Raw genomic sequence first — 17504 nt, 5'->3', positions numbered from 1 at the left:
TTTAGATATATACTACTTTAAAATTTAAAATAATTTAACATGTGATATGTTGCTTTGTAATTAACTATATTTAAGATATCATTTTAACACGTAGTTAAGTATTTATATATAAGTAATCAAAGATCGATTAAGAACAATGTAAATCCACATTTTCTTCCAAACCTTTGAAAACCTTAGCTATATTAATCACACACATTCATGAGGAAATAATTAAAAATGAAAGCCAAAATACTCGAGAAGACCTTTGATAATATTTAAAAAAAAAAATAGAGAATATCAAACCTTACGTGTGTTTAGTGTTTACACATCAAATTTAACAACACAATCGTGTGGGCGGGAATCCCCTATGAGTTGTGGCTGGTCGTATCATCACCACCACCACGAGACCCACTCGCCGGAGATTCAGAAGACCCCGGACCAAACATTGGCCTATATGAACTCAACCCAGAAATCATATTCAATTGTCCTTCACCATACCCACCACCACCATTACCACTAGCTCCTGTCCCCAATTGCTGACCTGGCACAACCGCAACCGGTGTCGGAAAGTTCATAAAATGTAACCCACCGGAGCCACCCGGGGCCCGGTACACCGCGGCGCTATTATATGCATGAGGAAAGGTCCATATAGGGTCTCCATTCATTACTTGGTGATGTTGGTGGCTTGCCGCCATCCAAAAGTTCGCCGGAACCGACGGGTGGCTCGCGGTTATCGCCCCGGTGGATGACTGCATCAAATAGTTTCCGAATTGCTCCAGCGGCAGCCGCCTTTTTGTCATACTGTTCTCATCCGTTTCGGGTACTTCGACCTGATTAATATTAATATTATCCCTCATCTCTTGCTTTGCTTGTAGCATCTGGTTAAGGTTCATATTTGATCCGAAGTTTAATAGATTTGATGAAGAATTTTCCGGGAAAAGATTTCTAGGGTTGTAGTAACAGGATCGAAGCTGCGATGGGACGGTTAAACTCGACCGCGAGCTCCGGAGTGAGATATTAAGTGAAGTGAAGTTGGCCGGGATAGTCCCGGTTCCTGTGGCTGCTATAACAGCGGGTTCCGCTTGTTGTAGCAGCCACTCGATTGTTTCACCATCGGATTTGTGTCCAAGCTCGCGGGTGAGTTGGAAAACCCTAGCGGCGCATAACGCGGGCATACGGATGCGACGTCCGCGGCCGTCGACTTTCGTGTGCCTGTCTTTGGTGGAAGTCCTTTTTGGTGGTTGTTTCTTTGGTGGGTCGCCGGAGGATGTGGTGTTGGCGGTGGTTGTTTGCATATTTGAGGTGTCGGCGTACGCTACCGTGGCGGTGGCGGAGGAGGAGCAGGTGGTGGTTTCATCATCTTTCTTTTCAAGTAATTGAAAAGGGAAGTTTGGGCGGTGGTGGAAATGATCATGTCCGCCATCCATGATCACATGAGATTATAATACAAGAAACACACACTAAAACCTACAAGAAACACACACTTTCTCTTTCTAAAGTTATTGGAATAGAATTAGGGTTTTGTGGGTCTTGATTTCTTTCCCTTTCATGAACATTGGAACAGTCTCTCTCTTGAAATAATAATAATAATAATATGGATTCACATTTGATGGATGCTTGCAAAGAGATGTGGGAGGATAAGGATGGAGGACAAGCTTTAAGCAACAAAGATAATGAGTGGGAATTATAGGGTGAGCTTTAAAATGTAAAAAACAAAAAGAAATCAAAATGGAAATGGGAAAAAGAAGGATAAAGTATGTATTTGGTGTATAAAGTATTGGTCAACCTACATTTTTAGTCCTTCCACTTGAAAATGATTGATTGAATATAAACACCCAACGCGTACATGTATATTTGTAGTCGACATCCACTTGTGTTTTCTTTTTCTTTTTTTTTTCCTTAAAGTATAGAAATAAAAATATAAGTATATTGGGATACAATCAAGGGTATTGCAATGAAGGGAAACAATCATGGTAGAAATTGAATACTGTTCTAAACCTGATTTTCGCTTCAAATCACTATTTAAAGGAGACGCTATTTAAACAGTGGTTTGTTTGATAAGAAAATAAAATGAACAAAGGAATAGAATGGAATAAAATGAAATGAACAAATACATGAAATATAGATTATTATCATTAATTTGTCTTGTTTGGTTATCTTGTGAATATATAATGAATTATTACTTTATATTGTTTGGTAGCATAACACCCCTATCTTAAAATATAAAAAAAATTACCAAAATAAAAAATAGCAATGGCGATGATGATGGTGGTTGTGACGGCGGTGGTGAAAATGGTAGTGGTGACGACGACGACAGTGGTGGTGGTTGCGATGGCGATGTTTAAGAAGTGGTGGCAGTCAGATGATGGTGGTGGTGGTGGCGGTGGTGGTGGTGGTGTTGGCGACGATGTTAGTTGTGGTGGTGACGGTAGTAGTCAGGTGGTGGTGGTGGTGGCAGCGGCAGTGTGGCGCTGCTGTTCAGTTGGTGGTGGTTGTAATTGCACTGGCAGCAATGTTGGGTCTCGACGGCGATGGTGGTGGCGATGATGATTAGCTGGTGGTGGCAGTCAGGTAGTGGTGGTGGTCAGGTCGCGGTGGTTGTCAGGTGGTGTTGTTGAGAGAGTATGGTGAAAGATGCATAAAATTGGGGGGGGGGGGGGAGAGTGCGAATGAATGGTTTTTTTATGGAATGTGATCGATTCCTTATATAATCACTAATTTCATTCGATTAACCAACCAAGCTTCCCTTTATTTTATTCCCTCACAATGATTCAACCCATTCTCTTTGTCATCCATGTATACCAAAAACCATGGAGACGGCCCTGCATACGTATACAGTATATGTATTTCGAAGGACAAAACACTCAATATTTTATGCTTGAGAGACTAAACATTGTAATCGAAGTTTGCAAAAGTTAGATTGTGAGTATATAATAAATGGAGTTTTTTCCATACAAATGAGAAAATTTAAAAGAAAAAAAGCTGAAATCTAAGTATGTGTATGTGCACGCGGACGACAATGAAGAACTACATGAACCGAGTTACAAATTTTAGTGAACCATACATCAATTGTTCAATATATCTTGGTGATTCAATTCGAAGTCTTAGTCGTCATCTCTTCTTTGAGAGTTTCATCCATTAGAGTTCTTAAATTTGGTGTTATTTTGATTAAGGGTTCATACATGAATTCATCTCTTACTATGATTAAAACATACTAGAATTATTTGAATCTTTAATTTATAAGGTGAAAAACATAAACTTGACGTATTTGGTTTTCTTAGGGGGTTTTTGCAAAAAGGAATTTAGATGGTAAATTGTTATCTAGGGTTGTAGTATACTTATCATATAGGAACTTGACTAGAATCTATTGGTAATAGTTATGCTAACCAAATCAAGAAGTAGTGTGATGCGCTTGGTGAAACTAACTTAATTTTGACCTAAATGGCGATTATTTATATAAGACTGTTTTAATGGTTACTAGGTGGTGATAGATGAAGCAAATTAGTTATCAGATGGTGCTTAGATCATTGAAAACTAAAGTTTGAAAATAATAATTAGTAAAAACGGTGTAAATTAACTTAAATAGGCCAAAATAGAGAATATGATAGTTTAATTGTCATTCATGACTTTAATGATCCTTTGAATCTATTATAATGTGGTTAGGGTATCTTAGGCACACTTGCAAAAGATGTAATATGTTTTCTGCAAGTCTAATCATTTAAGGAGACAAAGACTTATTAGATAAGTTAATTAGGAGATGCCAACTATAGTATATATTAAAGAAAAGCTTGATGCTACAGTGATTTTGGTGAGGTCTAATCAAATTTTGGTGAGGTTCAATCAGTGACTGTCATGTGACAGCCATTAATTTTCTTTTTTTTTAATATTTCAAAATTTGTTATAGTATTTAATATTTAAAAGCAACAAAAGTAACAACCATGGAAGTTGGTGTGGTGGTAGTGTATAGTCTTGTAGCAACTGGCAAGTCAAGAGTTTGAACCTTTGCTCATAACTTGTTTTTTTTTTGGTTCAATTTTGGGGTTTTTTTAAAAAAATAGAAATAGATTTTTGTATTTATAGATTCATTACTAAATCAAGTAATGGAAAAGGTGGTGTGGTGGTAAAGTTATTAAAACATACTTTGCTTTATGTGTGTTTGAATCGTGTGACCGGATCAATTGTTGTAAGGTGGGAGATAGATGATAGGCGTTGGTGTTAAACGTACACCAAATTACCTAGCTAAACGCAGCACCATAAAGAAATGAACTTTTGCAACAATTAATAAATCGCATCCACTGCCTAGCTAAACAGAGAAACAATTACAACGAAGGTACACCGACGCAACCGCCCGCCTAACTAAACGGAGAAACAACTACAACGTAGATACACATGCGCAACACACCGGGATAACACCTATTAGTCTTTATGATAATAGGAACTAATTAGGAGAAAGCTGGTAACTTATGCAAACTAATGAACTAGCTAACTAAAGTAAGCATTTATAGTGCACTAAAGTAAGCATTTATGTGATCTTGTTTGACTTCATATGAAGTCAAAGCCACAAGGGAAAATGGATCGCAGCCCGAGATTAACGCCAATGTGATATCATACAACTTCCCAAATATATAACTAGGAAAATGTTAAAATGCAAATGGATAAAAAAACGAGACACTAAAAAATGTCATTTAGTGGCACATATTTTTAATGATATTTAGTTTTTGTGCTGCTAATTTAGGTTTTTAATGGCATTTTGCTTATGCCATCTTTGCCTACAACACATTTTTAGTGACACTTAATTTTAGTGCCATTAATTTAAGATTTTAGTGACACTTTGGTATGCCACTAAGATCTAGTGCCACATGTTTTCAATGGCATTTAGCTTTGTGCCACTAATTTAAGTTTTTAATGGCACTTTTGTGTATGCCACGTTTGCTTAGCACAAAATTTTAGTGACACCTAGTTTTAGTGCCACTAATTTATGATATTAGTGGCACTTATGCAACTAAAAATCTTGTGGCACGCTTTTTAATGACATTTAGCTTTTCTGCCAATAATTTAGGTTTTTAATGACACTCTATGTATGCCACTAAAAATCTAGCGTCGGATGGTTTTACCGCTATTTAGCTTTTATGCCACTAATTTAGGGTTTTAATGTTACTCTGTGTATGTCATATTTGTTTTATCACACTTTTTAGTGGCATTTAGTTTTAGTGCCACTAGTTTATAATTTTAATGGCACTTTGCATATTCCACTAAAAATCTTGTAACACGTGTTGTTAATGACATTTAACTTTCGTGTCATTAAATCTTTGGTTAATAAATAAATAAATAAAAGGCGTTTGTTAATAAATGTGAAAAAAATCAAATCTCGAAATATAAATAAAAAATTAAAAAAACTAAACTGTTTCCCCCTGTTTTCTTAGTTAAAAAAAATAAAAATAAAAAGATGAAAAAGACATATTGTCGAGAAAAAAGACATAATGACGAAAATAAACAAAAAACACAATAATAAATAAAAAAATACACAATAGATAGCAAAATATAACACAATGCCGAGTAAAATTTAACACAATATTGAGTAATGTAACACAATATCAAAAAAAAAAAACAAGACACAATTAATGACGAAAATAAACAAAAAAACACAATGATTAATAGAAAGACACAATAAACTTTTTCCTCAACGTCTTTTTTAGACGAGGAAAACGGTGGAACATTTTTTTTTACATTTTTCTTTTTTTTTTTTCATTTTGAGTTATGATTTTTTTTATTAATATTTTATTACTTTTTGATTTTTTTCTTTTTATTATTATTTTTTTTTTTCTATAAACCCTTCTCATACTTCTCATTTTTACCCCCTTTTGTTTAATAACTTGACCCATATGTGATATAATTCAGATAGGGAATTGTGTGGTGAAACTTGCATACAAGTAGTAGTAAAACTTATATAACTAATGTTATATATAAAGAATTGAGAGACAGAAATGTAACACCTGAAAAATTCCGTGCCATTTTTGACACATTTAGAAGTTAAGGGACCATTTGATTGTTTTTCCAAACTTCAAGTACAGGGTCCGATTTGTATTTTCCCAAAAGTTAGAATGAGACGGACAATCTCATTATCTGACTGTCCGTATAATACCAAACCCAGACCCAAAGTTTCTCGATTATGACCGGCGTCTCATGCGCCGTACTTCTGAGACGGGACGAGACGGGCCGCAATTATAAGACGCACTGTTTCATAATTAAATAGTCCGTCTAATCTCCTATATCAGCAAGGGGTGTCAAAATTCAAGCCCTACGTGTCCAACACCCATTGATGACTCATCTAAGTGAGTTGACCTATAAATACCTATGCTTGAACGTCCATAACATGCACACAACATCAGATTATCACCACACATTCAATAATCAACTAGTTCAGTGTTTTAAGGTTGTTACAAGTGTTCCTAAGCAAGTGTAAGCTAGTCCAAGGTGTTGAAGTCAGTAGGAGACTTTAATCAAGTTTTCCAGAAGTATTAGTAGTCGTTACCCTCCATCCTGATGTCCTGTTCTAGCTTGGAAGGAAGGTAGGTTCATAACAATACTCGTTTAAGTTTGTTTATATAGTATAAGCAACTATCCGAGCTATAATCGATTAGACCTTTATTAAAACTATTTCCATATATAGTATTCATGTTTTCATACTTGTACATAATCATATGATGGTTAAGCCAATCACAAGAAGGTGTTAAAATGGTTTTCACCTTTGACGGGCCAAACAGCGAGGTTAGACAGACCATCTAACCATTATGCGGGCCATCTCATCTCAAACTTTGTTATGGATCAAAACAACTTGTGATGCCTGTCACACATATACGGACATTCTCACTTTGATAGGTCCGACCCAAACAAATTTCAGTCAGCCAGTAAACATGATGATACGGACTGTCTCATCATGACATAGTCACTCACATAAAAAAATTTAATATTTTAATCAAAATTCAGTTTTAAACCTATAAATCGAATTAGTCTTTATATATGAGGTTTTAAATGATAAAACCAGGCCACTGTGGTCTGCAGCGGGATCAAGAAACACCATCTAGGTATTTATACAAACCAATTTCATTATAGGATAACATCACACAAACCGAACAGACAATCACAAGTGAATACATTAAACCTTCACAAAAGACATATAATTACTCAATATGACAAACATGTTGTTTGTTATAAAGAGTCAGTTAAGCATTTACATGAGATAACATGATCTCTAATATGTTACAATACAAAATAGACAACAAAAGCAACTCAGACCGATTACATATGTGTCTGGATCCAAACATAACTGACTAAGCAGGAATGCTATTAAGTCTGTCATAATCAGTTCTCTAATGGGATACTGGACTCAGAGAACTTTAGAATTGTGTGTGTAGGGCAGTGGTTCAAATCCCGGGAATGACAGACGTTCCCGCTGAGTTTGTAACAGAAAACTATTTTCGTATTTAACGACTGTTTAAGTAAAATCTTTTAGAGTCAGTCAACATTTAACCAGCATATTGCTGACATATGTTTCCTCCACATTGCAGGTAATAAGTACAGTAAGGGTTAGAAGTCATCATGGAGTTAGATGCTCTCCTTACGAAGATGACTCGATTTTGATAATTAAAATCCTTGTAGTATTTTGAAACAATGTTTGTAAACCGGATACTCGGGTATTTAATTCCCAAGTAAATTTTCAATGTAAATTAATATTTTATAACTAAAGGTCTCTCGCTAAAATAAACTCACAACTCTGATATATTTATAAACAAGTACCAAATGTTGTTAACACTTCTAGGCCTTAAGTCGGGGTGTGACAGGTTGGTATCAGAGCCATCGGTTTCGGCGAATTACTTAAAAATATAACAGTTGCCAGGCTTTGACCACTTGATTAATAGTAGGGATAAGAAAATATTGGTAGTCTTCCTATCCCTAAGTAAATAAGCTAGATGTCTTAAACAAACTACTTTGGTCATAGGCGCCGGGTAGCAAGACGATCAAATCCTGCACCTAAACTTGAACCATTAGATATGGCTAGCGATAATAGCTATTACACCAAGTTTTCAGCCAAGATCAGCCAATAGTTCCAACGTTGCCATGCGGGAGCCAACCAATATATCTCCCTGGAAGTCAGCAGATGTCAATAGAAATATCTAGCTACACATCCGAAATCATACCACAGTATTACCCATCTGAAATCCCACCATATCAACCCTTTGAAGAGATAGAAGTTCAGAGCAGGTTTAAGCAGAAACCCAGTTAAGATTCATCTAGTTGGATGAATTGTCGTTCGGACAAGAGTAAGTGGCACTTCGGATCGCCGCCACCAAATTACCAAGCTCCGCAACCAATTACAGGTCCCAGCAGCAGACCCAAGATGAGGGTGACTATGCCTACCAAAAGGTTTACATTTTCAATGGAGGATTCTCATACTTCAGGAGAAGATGATGACGATGAACAAGGTGCTCGTGGATCCGTAATCCACATACCACCTTTCACAGGATACGTGCCAACAATCTCAGAGCAAAGAAATCCAAGATGAAGCAAGGCTTGTAGTAGAATTTTACATTCAAAACATTCCAGATGAAGAGATGCATGCCTACGTTGCAAACCCACACCTATATTCGAGAGAGACAACTTATCTCTTTCCAGCTATACCCACACCAGTAGGATACCCAAACCAGAAAAATGCAATTATTGATGAACTAAGAAATGAAAGGATCGAGAAGAAAAAAGTAGGCAAAAAGATCATGGAAAAGTGTGACAAGATGAGGAATATTGTCAAGAAACGGGTCAAAGATTAAGGAGATATGTCATTTAACTAAGTTGTGTTTGGTTGTTGTACTTTCATACTTAGGTACTATAAAGAAATGTAAAATAAATAAAGGCAATGTATGTTCTTTGTTTTAAGCATGTTTGTTTACTTTATTATAGTATGTCTAGAGAAAAAAGTCAGCATAGGAAACCAGCAAAGGCTGCTAAAGATAAAGTCAATCCTTATGAATATGTGGGTGGAATCCGTGAAATGATTAACAAAGCTGTAACCCCACTAATTAAAATGATATAGGCTAATCCTACCAGTTTAAGGAGTACTGCAAAATCAACTAAACCACTAAAACCAGGTCAAAGTGTTTCAGTTTACTTAAAGAAAGAATCAAAGGAAAAGAAAGAAAATGAGTACAACAGTTCAATATCCTATAACGAATTAAAGAAAGTGAAAAAGATCAAGTTAAGCAAAGGGTGTATTTTTAAAGACTTCCAAGTCTATAAACCAAAGGAGTTTTATGCAGATAAGGGAGCAATAGTTACTCTATGATGGCAGAGGAGATGGAATCTATTGTGATTATCAGTAAGTGTACCGAGGAAGAAAGAATTCACTGCGCATCCCCAATATTCAAGGAAGAGGCTTTAGAATGGTGGAATACCTTAATCTAAGTTAAAGGTAGAATCAACTTATACAATCGGGAATGGGAAACTTTTAAAAAATTGATCAATTTGTATAATTCATGAAATAGATCAAATTAAAACCAAACTTTGGAACCACAAATTTGTTGGGACCAATCTTAAGGTATACAATACGAAATTCCTTGAGTACTGCAGATTAGTACCACAATTGGTTACCCCTGAGTACAACAAGGTTACCCGTTACATCTACAGGCTACCGAAAAAGATTCGTAATTTGGTTCATTCGCACATGCCGTCAACAACAAAATCTGCTATGAAACTAGCTGGGTATTTAATGGATGGCATTATTAGAAACAAAGATGAAGAGAAAAAGAATACTAGTAGTATTAAAGATTTAGGAGAGGGGATGAAGAAATTTAACAAAAAGAAAGATGGGTCGTTTGTTTATACGTGACCAATTTGCAAGAATTGTGGCAAGAGACAAGTTGGAAAATGTCTATTGTCTTCGAAACCCATTGTAAGGGGTAGTGCACGAGAAAAAAATCATGTAGAAATGATGGACTCTTTGGACTCCAGACCTCGGGGAAAAGCATGAAGAAAAAGGACCAACTGTTAAGACTAACATTCGTAAGTGTGATCCATCAACAACTTTCAATTTATGCAAAAGACCAGGTCATGTCAAAGAGGATTGTAGAAAGAAAACCATAGTATGTTTTGACTGTAGTTAAAAGGGACACTTTAGCATTGAGTGTACCAAGAAGAAGCTAGCAACTGTTGGAGCCAGTAGTAGTGTCAGAAATGATGCCAAGAAAGGAAACGCGTGCGCTTTCATGCTCAACACTTAGAAAGCTGCGGAGATATAAGACGTGATTGCTGGTATATTTCCTATAAATAATGTTTATGTTAGAGTTTTATTTGATTCTGGAGCAAATCAGAGTTTTATAGCTTATAAGTTTTGTATTTTATTAAATGAACCCTTTGTCAAATTAAAAACTCATTATGAAATAGAAACCGCTAATGGAAACTTGATCAAAATATCTAAAGCCTTGAGTAACTGCCATATTCCCTTAGCTAGGCATATTGCACTTGTACAGCTGTTACCCATGACACTAGCAGGTTTTGATGTAGTACTAGGAATGGACTGGTTGTCTGCTAACCAAGCTCGTGTCCTATGTGAAGAAAAAGCTATTGACATCATAACTTCAAATAACAAGATCATTCGAATAGCTGGAGACAAGGAAGCAGAAAGGATTGGAGTTATCTCCAAAATAAAAGCTAGTTGTTGCTTAGGTAAAGGACCCCTCGCATTCATGGCCTATGTAACCAAAGAACATGAGCCCAAGAAGATGGAGGAAGTCCCAATCGTTTCTGAATTTAAAGATGTATTCCCCAACGAATTGCCATGAATCCCAAAAGACAGGGAAGTAGAATTTAGAATCAAATTGCTGCCAGTAACTACACCAATTGCTAAATCCCCATACAGATTAGCATCCACCAAAATGAAGGAACTGAAGACACAGTTAGATGAACAGTTTAAGAAAGGATTTATTAGACCAAGTTCATCGCCTTGGGGAGCCCCAATATTATTCATAAAAAAGAAAGATGGAACGACGAGAATGTGCGATGATTATTGTCACACCCCGATCCAGGGCCTGGGTGCGACGCCCATTAGTTGGTATCTGTTTTGAAAATATATCAGAATTGCAGGTTATTAGCGGAAGTCTTTAAAATATAATATTCATTTATAAAATCTCGGGTCAGAATACCCGTTGAATATTGTATAAAATATCAGCAGAAGTCTTTTCAGATAAAATATTATTATATTAAAAACTCGGGAGTTGAATGCCCGTTTTGATATTTCAAATACCTGTTATTTCAAAACATAATCTTTTATAATATTTTGAATAAAATATCTAAGCCATCAGAACACCTCTAATGAGTATGTCTCCAATTTTCTATCAGTCTTGCCTGCCAGTTCTATTCTTTTCAGTTTTCCCTGAAATGGGGGAAAAATACGTCAGCACACAGCCGGTGAATGACGTTGACTCAGTAATGCCATTGTATAAACAATAATAATACATTTGTGACAATACTCATTAGGCACCCAACTCAATTGGGTTAAAATTACCCTAAGTACATGCACAATTAATACATATACACGTATCATTTCTTTGAACAGTCCCGTAGACTTCCAGAGGCATGTTTGATGATATGCATGGCCTCGAGGAACTCCGAGTCACCATGTATGAATGGATCCAAACACATGTATACTCTTAATCTAAGTATGCCCGTTTCTTATTATTGTAACACAAAGTTTTAAGGAATCGTAAATCCCATGTAACAGTTCAGACTCTATAAGAGTTGTAAAAGTTTAGGGCTTATTCACCTTTTATGATTGTAATCAGTTTCTGACACTGATTCCTGTATATTGATCAGTTTCGGCTACTGACCCCGTCTGTAAATTAGTTTCTGTTACTGATTCCTATTTCTGATTTCAGCTTTCTGATTGATTGATTGACTGTTATCTCGGACCTATAGTACGAGATTAACATTTGTATAAATATCTAAATCAGCGATCTAGCTTCAGACCCCGTAGTCTGTTTTGTATAACTGTAACCTTGATAATTCATATATTTGTATAAAACATTTGGACCTTTAGTCCTTTTGTTTAATGATCAATTATATATCATGTTTCTTCTTCAGGAAGAAACATTTATACCACGTTTCTTCTTCAAGAAGAAACATTACTTTAACTATAACCTGTGTGAATGAATAGTATATTTCTTAATCAATAAGAAATACTATTTAACTATACCCTCTGCAATTAAATGATTATGTTTCTTAATCATGAAGAAACAATAATTAACTATAACCTTTGCTTATGAAAAGTTATATTATACTTAACAGTGATCAAGGTTTGGGCTATACCCCTGACTGTGGTCTAAGCTATTATAATAATAATAAAATAATAACTTAATCAGAACCCATACCTCTCACGGGTATGCGGAGTTAAATGCCTATAGCTGATCGAGCGGCACTTCTATATCGCCTACTACTGCTTAAACCGTCAGAGCTTTGGAGCTTGGCACGTTTCACGAGATCGGCACGCAAACCAAGGGTAACTATGTGTGAGAAAGTGTGTGAAATGTGTGTTGGAGGTGTGAGATGGGAATGCCGATCAACCCCCCCCCCCCCTTTTATAGCTGAATTTGGGCACCATCGTGTAGCGCGATGGTCCCTTTTCTTAGGGCATCGCATAGCGCGACGCCACAATTGTTGAGATGCTGCCATGTATTGACACGTGGCATCGGTTGCTTAATGGGGTTATCACGTAGCGCGATGCCCCTTGATCCTGGTCATCGCGTAGCGCAGCGCCCCTTTTTTTTATTTCTAGGGAAGAGCATCGCGTAGCGCAATGATGCTGTTCCTGGGCTCATCGCGTAGCACAATCGGTCCTGGAATCAGATTTTTCACATTTAGCCCTTCGTCTTTGATAACTTGCCACTTCTTGGTCATATTACGCCCATCAAAATGCCACATTACGCCCATCGCCCGAGTCCGTGTCCGTGCGCGTGCGCGTCGGGTGCTTTGCACCCTCCGCTAGGACTGTGGAGATTGGTTAGTCACATTAAAACATTTCTATGGAAACTTGCTTCCTTACAAAGAGATTCCATTTCTTTTCTTGTTTTCATGTGGGATGAAAGTTATCTTCCTTATTTACACCCATGTATAATGCTTCCATTTTCTTCCATCTTTCCATGTGGGGTGGATTTTCTTTCTTCCTTTAACATAGGATGCCTTATTTTTCTTATCCCATTTTTCCCATGACTTATCTTGAGAATATTTTTAATCCTTCAACTTTCAAAGTTGACAACTTTAGTCCAAAATAAATATGGGTTTTTCCTAGATGTTACAATTATCGTGAGTTAAATAAGGTTACTATCAAGAACCGTTGCCCACTTCCAAGAATAGATGACTTGTTTGATTAACTGCAAGGAGAAAAGTGTCTTTTATAAGATAGATCTTCATCCGGGTTACCATCAATTGAAGGTTCATGAATCAGATATTCTGAAGAAAACATTCCGCACCAGATATGAACATTATGAGTTAACATTCATGCCTTTTGGACTCACTAATGCTCCGACAGCATTTACGGATATGATGAACCGGATTTGTAAACCATGTCTTGACAAGTTTTTATCGTATTCATTGATGACATTCTTATTTATTCTAAATCTAAGGGAGATCATCAAGTCCATCTCTGAATCGTACTTGAAAACTTGAGGAACGAGAAATAATGTGCCAAATTTTCAAAGTATGAATTTTGTTTACAAGAAGTATAATTTCTCGGTCACATTGCAAATGAAAGTGGTATTCAAGTAAACCCAGCAAAGATTGAAGCCACTACAAAATGGGAGAAGCCCAAAACACCAATGCAAGTTAGAAGTTTTCTAGGGTTAGCTGAGTATTACCGATGGTTTATTCTAGATTTCTCCAGAATTGTTGTTCTGTTAACCTCACTCACCAAAAAAGCAACTAAATTTGAATGGGGACCCAAACAAGAAGAAGCCTTTGAAACCTTAAAGCATAAGCTAACAAATTCGCATATCTTTGCCTTGCCAGAAGGTTTAGATAATTTCACCATATATTTTGATGCTTCGCACGCGGGAATGGGTTATGTTTTAATGCAAGGAAACAAGGTCATCGCCTACGCTTCAAGACAATTAAAGATTCATGAGAAGAATCACACCACACACTAGGTTCCATAATTCATTGAAATTATGGTGGCACTATATCTATGGTGTTAAGCTTATTGATATACCTATTTTTTGATAGGAAAAATAGAACCTAGTCGATTACATATAGCTGGTTATTGGTATATCTTATATATTGTTCAAAATGACATATGGAGCTCCGTTTATACAAAAGTTGAACTATGTTTAAAAATACGAGAACCTGATTTTTATCTCCAGTAAATCCTATTTAACTAATAGAGCGCGGTTTCATACCTCCAATTGGATTCCCTTTCAACAAACCAGATCCTTTTTTATTTCTTAAGCGCTTGATAATGTAACATAACTCGTTTTTATGAGAAATCGGATTATATTAGGAGAGATATATCTGCATTTTAATTGAAATGACCCAACGTGTCAAAGCTATGTCATCCTAGCTTGAGTGTGGGCCTTAAGACCGAACCCATCTCAACAAAATATAAGCGAAGATAACCAATTGAATAGCTTGAGAAAAACTAGTAATGTTGGTAAACATAGCATTTGTATAGGTTCAAAGACATTTGAAGTATCCACACTTTGATCTTTTTTGAAAACGCACATTCAGTTATCCATGTTTAATATAACAAAAATATAGTAGTCAACAATGTGGAGTTCAAGTATTGGGACCATAATCTAGATTAGACAATTTATGAAGGGCAAAATTATAAAATGAGAACGAAGAGAAAAAATAAACTTTGTTGACATCTTTGACGGTACCTTTAAAATTGATTGAATTGCATCAAAAAAGGAACTTCTTTTCCAGATACTGTTATCATTTATGTTTCCACACTTTTCTACATAATAAATAAAAATGAAATAAATTCTACAAAATCTGATACTTAGAACCCATATTTATATTCTGCAATCTACGGGGGTGTTTGGGACTCCTTATTTTATCTCCTTATAACTTTTTATTAAGTTGATAAGTTACAAAAGTGTAACTTATGAAACTTTTTCTCTCATAATATAAGCAATCCCAAACACCTTATTACTTTTTAAAAAGTTATAAGTTAGTGAAAATAAGCAATCCCAAACACCCCCTACATTTGTATGAGTTAATTTATTTAAAAATAATACAAAAGTACAATATCCAAGATTTTATTTATTTGAATTCTTTTAGCTGTTTTTATGAATTAAGTTTAAATATAAAACATAAAAATGAAGAAGAGGGAGTTGGCTTGCTCCTTTAATTGTGGTCGGACAGAGGCCTTTGGTTCAGAGTCCACGTGAGGTGCTCTTTTTTATCATTCAATCCACAAAACTGTGGTGGGTCCCAGTGTCCATCGTCGGGTCCCACTCTCTCTCGTCTGGGTCCCACGCTTTGCTCAGCAATTCGAGGAACACTGATTGCGTCTTTCAACTATCGTAAAACCCATGATTAACGATGTTTAAGAAACGGGTATTCTATGGACATTCCACCAATTGTTAAAACACCGCTCAATACGTCGTGTATAAAGCTATAAGCGACGTATTGAGCGGTGTTTCTAGAAAACAACGCCAATTTTTTCTTCTTATGTTTTTCTAATTTTTTTTTGTTATTTTGTTATTATTATTATTGTTATTTATCATTATATATTAATTATTTATTTAATATTTATTACTATTTCGGTGAAAACAATTAACGCCGCTTATATATACCAAAAACCATTGTTATATTGATAAACTGTACAAACAAAAGAAAATACGACAACTAGAACATAAAAATATATTACAGGAAGTCGTCTATGTTCATGCCCAAGCCATCGTCGTGGCCCCTGAACGCCGCGCCAACGTCGGCGTCGTCCTCTCCCCTGGGCCTAGGCCCCAAACCGTTCGCGGCATCCACGTCGTCGCCCCGCCCGCGTCTCACGCCATACGTGCTCGCCTCGTGGTCAAAACTGGGGGGTGGCGGTGGCACAGTGTACTGCTGTCCAAACAGCTTCGCTACCCAACTGCTAACAAGCCAGTCGATCTGGCGCAATATCTGGCTCATCCGCCAGTCGATCTGGCGCGACATCTACCGTATCCCCAACTCAAGGGCCTCCAACCTAGCGTCGGTGGCAGGACCCAGACGCACCGCGCGATATGTGCGTGGAACGTGCTGCGTCGGCGCCTAACAACAAAACATTAAAAATACGTTTAATACGAAGACCAATTAAAATAAATGATAAAACGACAATATATTAAAACATACCTCAGATGCGCCTGGACCCTCACGTCCGTCACCACCGTCGTCCGAATCCCCGTCGGCCCCCTCCCCCGCGTCGACAGGCTCATGGAGAAGCTCCACCTCCGGTGCCGCGACCGGGGGAGCCTCGACTAAAGGCATCGGGACGTAAGGCTCACGTGCCCCCGACCCCGCCACCAGTCGGTCGTACGGGCTGTTAGGCCCGGGGAACGAACGCACAATGTGCATCCTGCTGCAATGGCTGCAGTCCAGCGGGCTCAGAGGGGTTGGCTCGATACGCAGGCCGTCCACCCGGTCTCCATAACCCAGAGATATCGCAAGCTGGGTGGCGGCCTCGTACCTGCCTAAACTGGTAGGCGACAATATAGTCTGCAAACCCCCTAGCGAGGTTGCAGTGCGTGTGGGTCAATAGACACCTCAAAAATAAAAACAGGCCGCGCAAGCTGTAGTGCTCCACGCCCTGATTGTGACCCGCGATGGATGTCACAATCAGCCTGTGTAGGTACCTGTGTAATATAAGATAATATAATTTAGTAAATATAATATAATATAAAATTATTCTATATATTATTATTAATATATATTACGTTATATTAAACAATGCAATACATTTTAAGAACGTACCGATGCAACGGGTCCCTAATAGCCGAGACCTTGGACTTGGTGTCCAAGACCCTATCCCTGAAATCATGATCTGTGACATTCGTCAATTTTTGGGATTCGTATTTGTATTTGTAAACCCGATCCGATGGGTCGTTTCGATGTATTATTGATCATTTAATAGAAGCGTTCCCGACATTTATGTTAAAACATTCGTTCATTTATTTCTACATTCCATTTCTCTAGACTTATCGATAACACGCTTAAACGTGTAAATAATCCAAAACCGAAACGATATATGTTAAATATAAAGTTTAGGGTTAAAAACGTAAACTTTAAATACTTTTTATAACTTAAAAGATATTAAGCCTCATTTATAATGTTTAGGAAACTCGAGGGACCTGAAATGTAAATACTATTAAATTATTATTATTATTATTTTTAAATCAACCCAACCCTATCCCGTCCCCACCCACCCCCCCCCCCCCCCGTTCCACCGTTTTTCCGGCCACCCTCCGGCCGCCGGAATCGGCGCCGTAGGTGACCCAAACACCACCAAA

At 37.1% G+C, this 17504-nt stretch overlaps 1 protein-coding gene across 1 annotated transcript; it reads right to left on the bottom strand.

Annotated features, from left to right (window-relative positions):
- Positions 1–288: 288 nt before the first annotated feature.
- Positions 289–1950, bottom strand: LOC143628292 (transcription factor TCP15-like). The gene has a single exon (XM_077097923.1). The coding sequence runs from the start codon at positions 1404–1406 to the stop codon at positions 345–347; it is 1062 nt and encodes a 353-aa protein (XP_076954038.1). The 5' UTR covers positions 1407–1950; the 3' UTR covers positions 289–344.
- Positions 1951–17504: the final 15554 nt, after the last annotated feature.

Source organism: Bidens hawaiensis, unplaced genomic scaffold, assembly GCF_021521415.1.
Source record: "Bidens hawaiensis isolate Kalapana, Puna unplaced genomic scaffold, B.hawaiensis_p1.1 tig00004864_1, whole genome shotgun sequence".
Classification (NCBI taxonomy): Eukaryota; Viridiplantae; Streptophyta; class Magnoliopsida; order Asterales; family Asteraceae; genus Bidens; species Bidens hawaiensis.
This window is presented reverse-complemented; position numbering and strand designations above follow the sequence as displayed.

Excerpts from the sequence above, each read along its gene's own strand:
- LOC143628292 (XM_077097923.1), bottom strand. The coding sequence starts at position 1,406 with ATGGATGGCGGACATGATCATTTCCACCACCGCCCAAACTTCCCTTTT.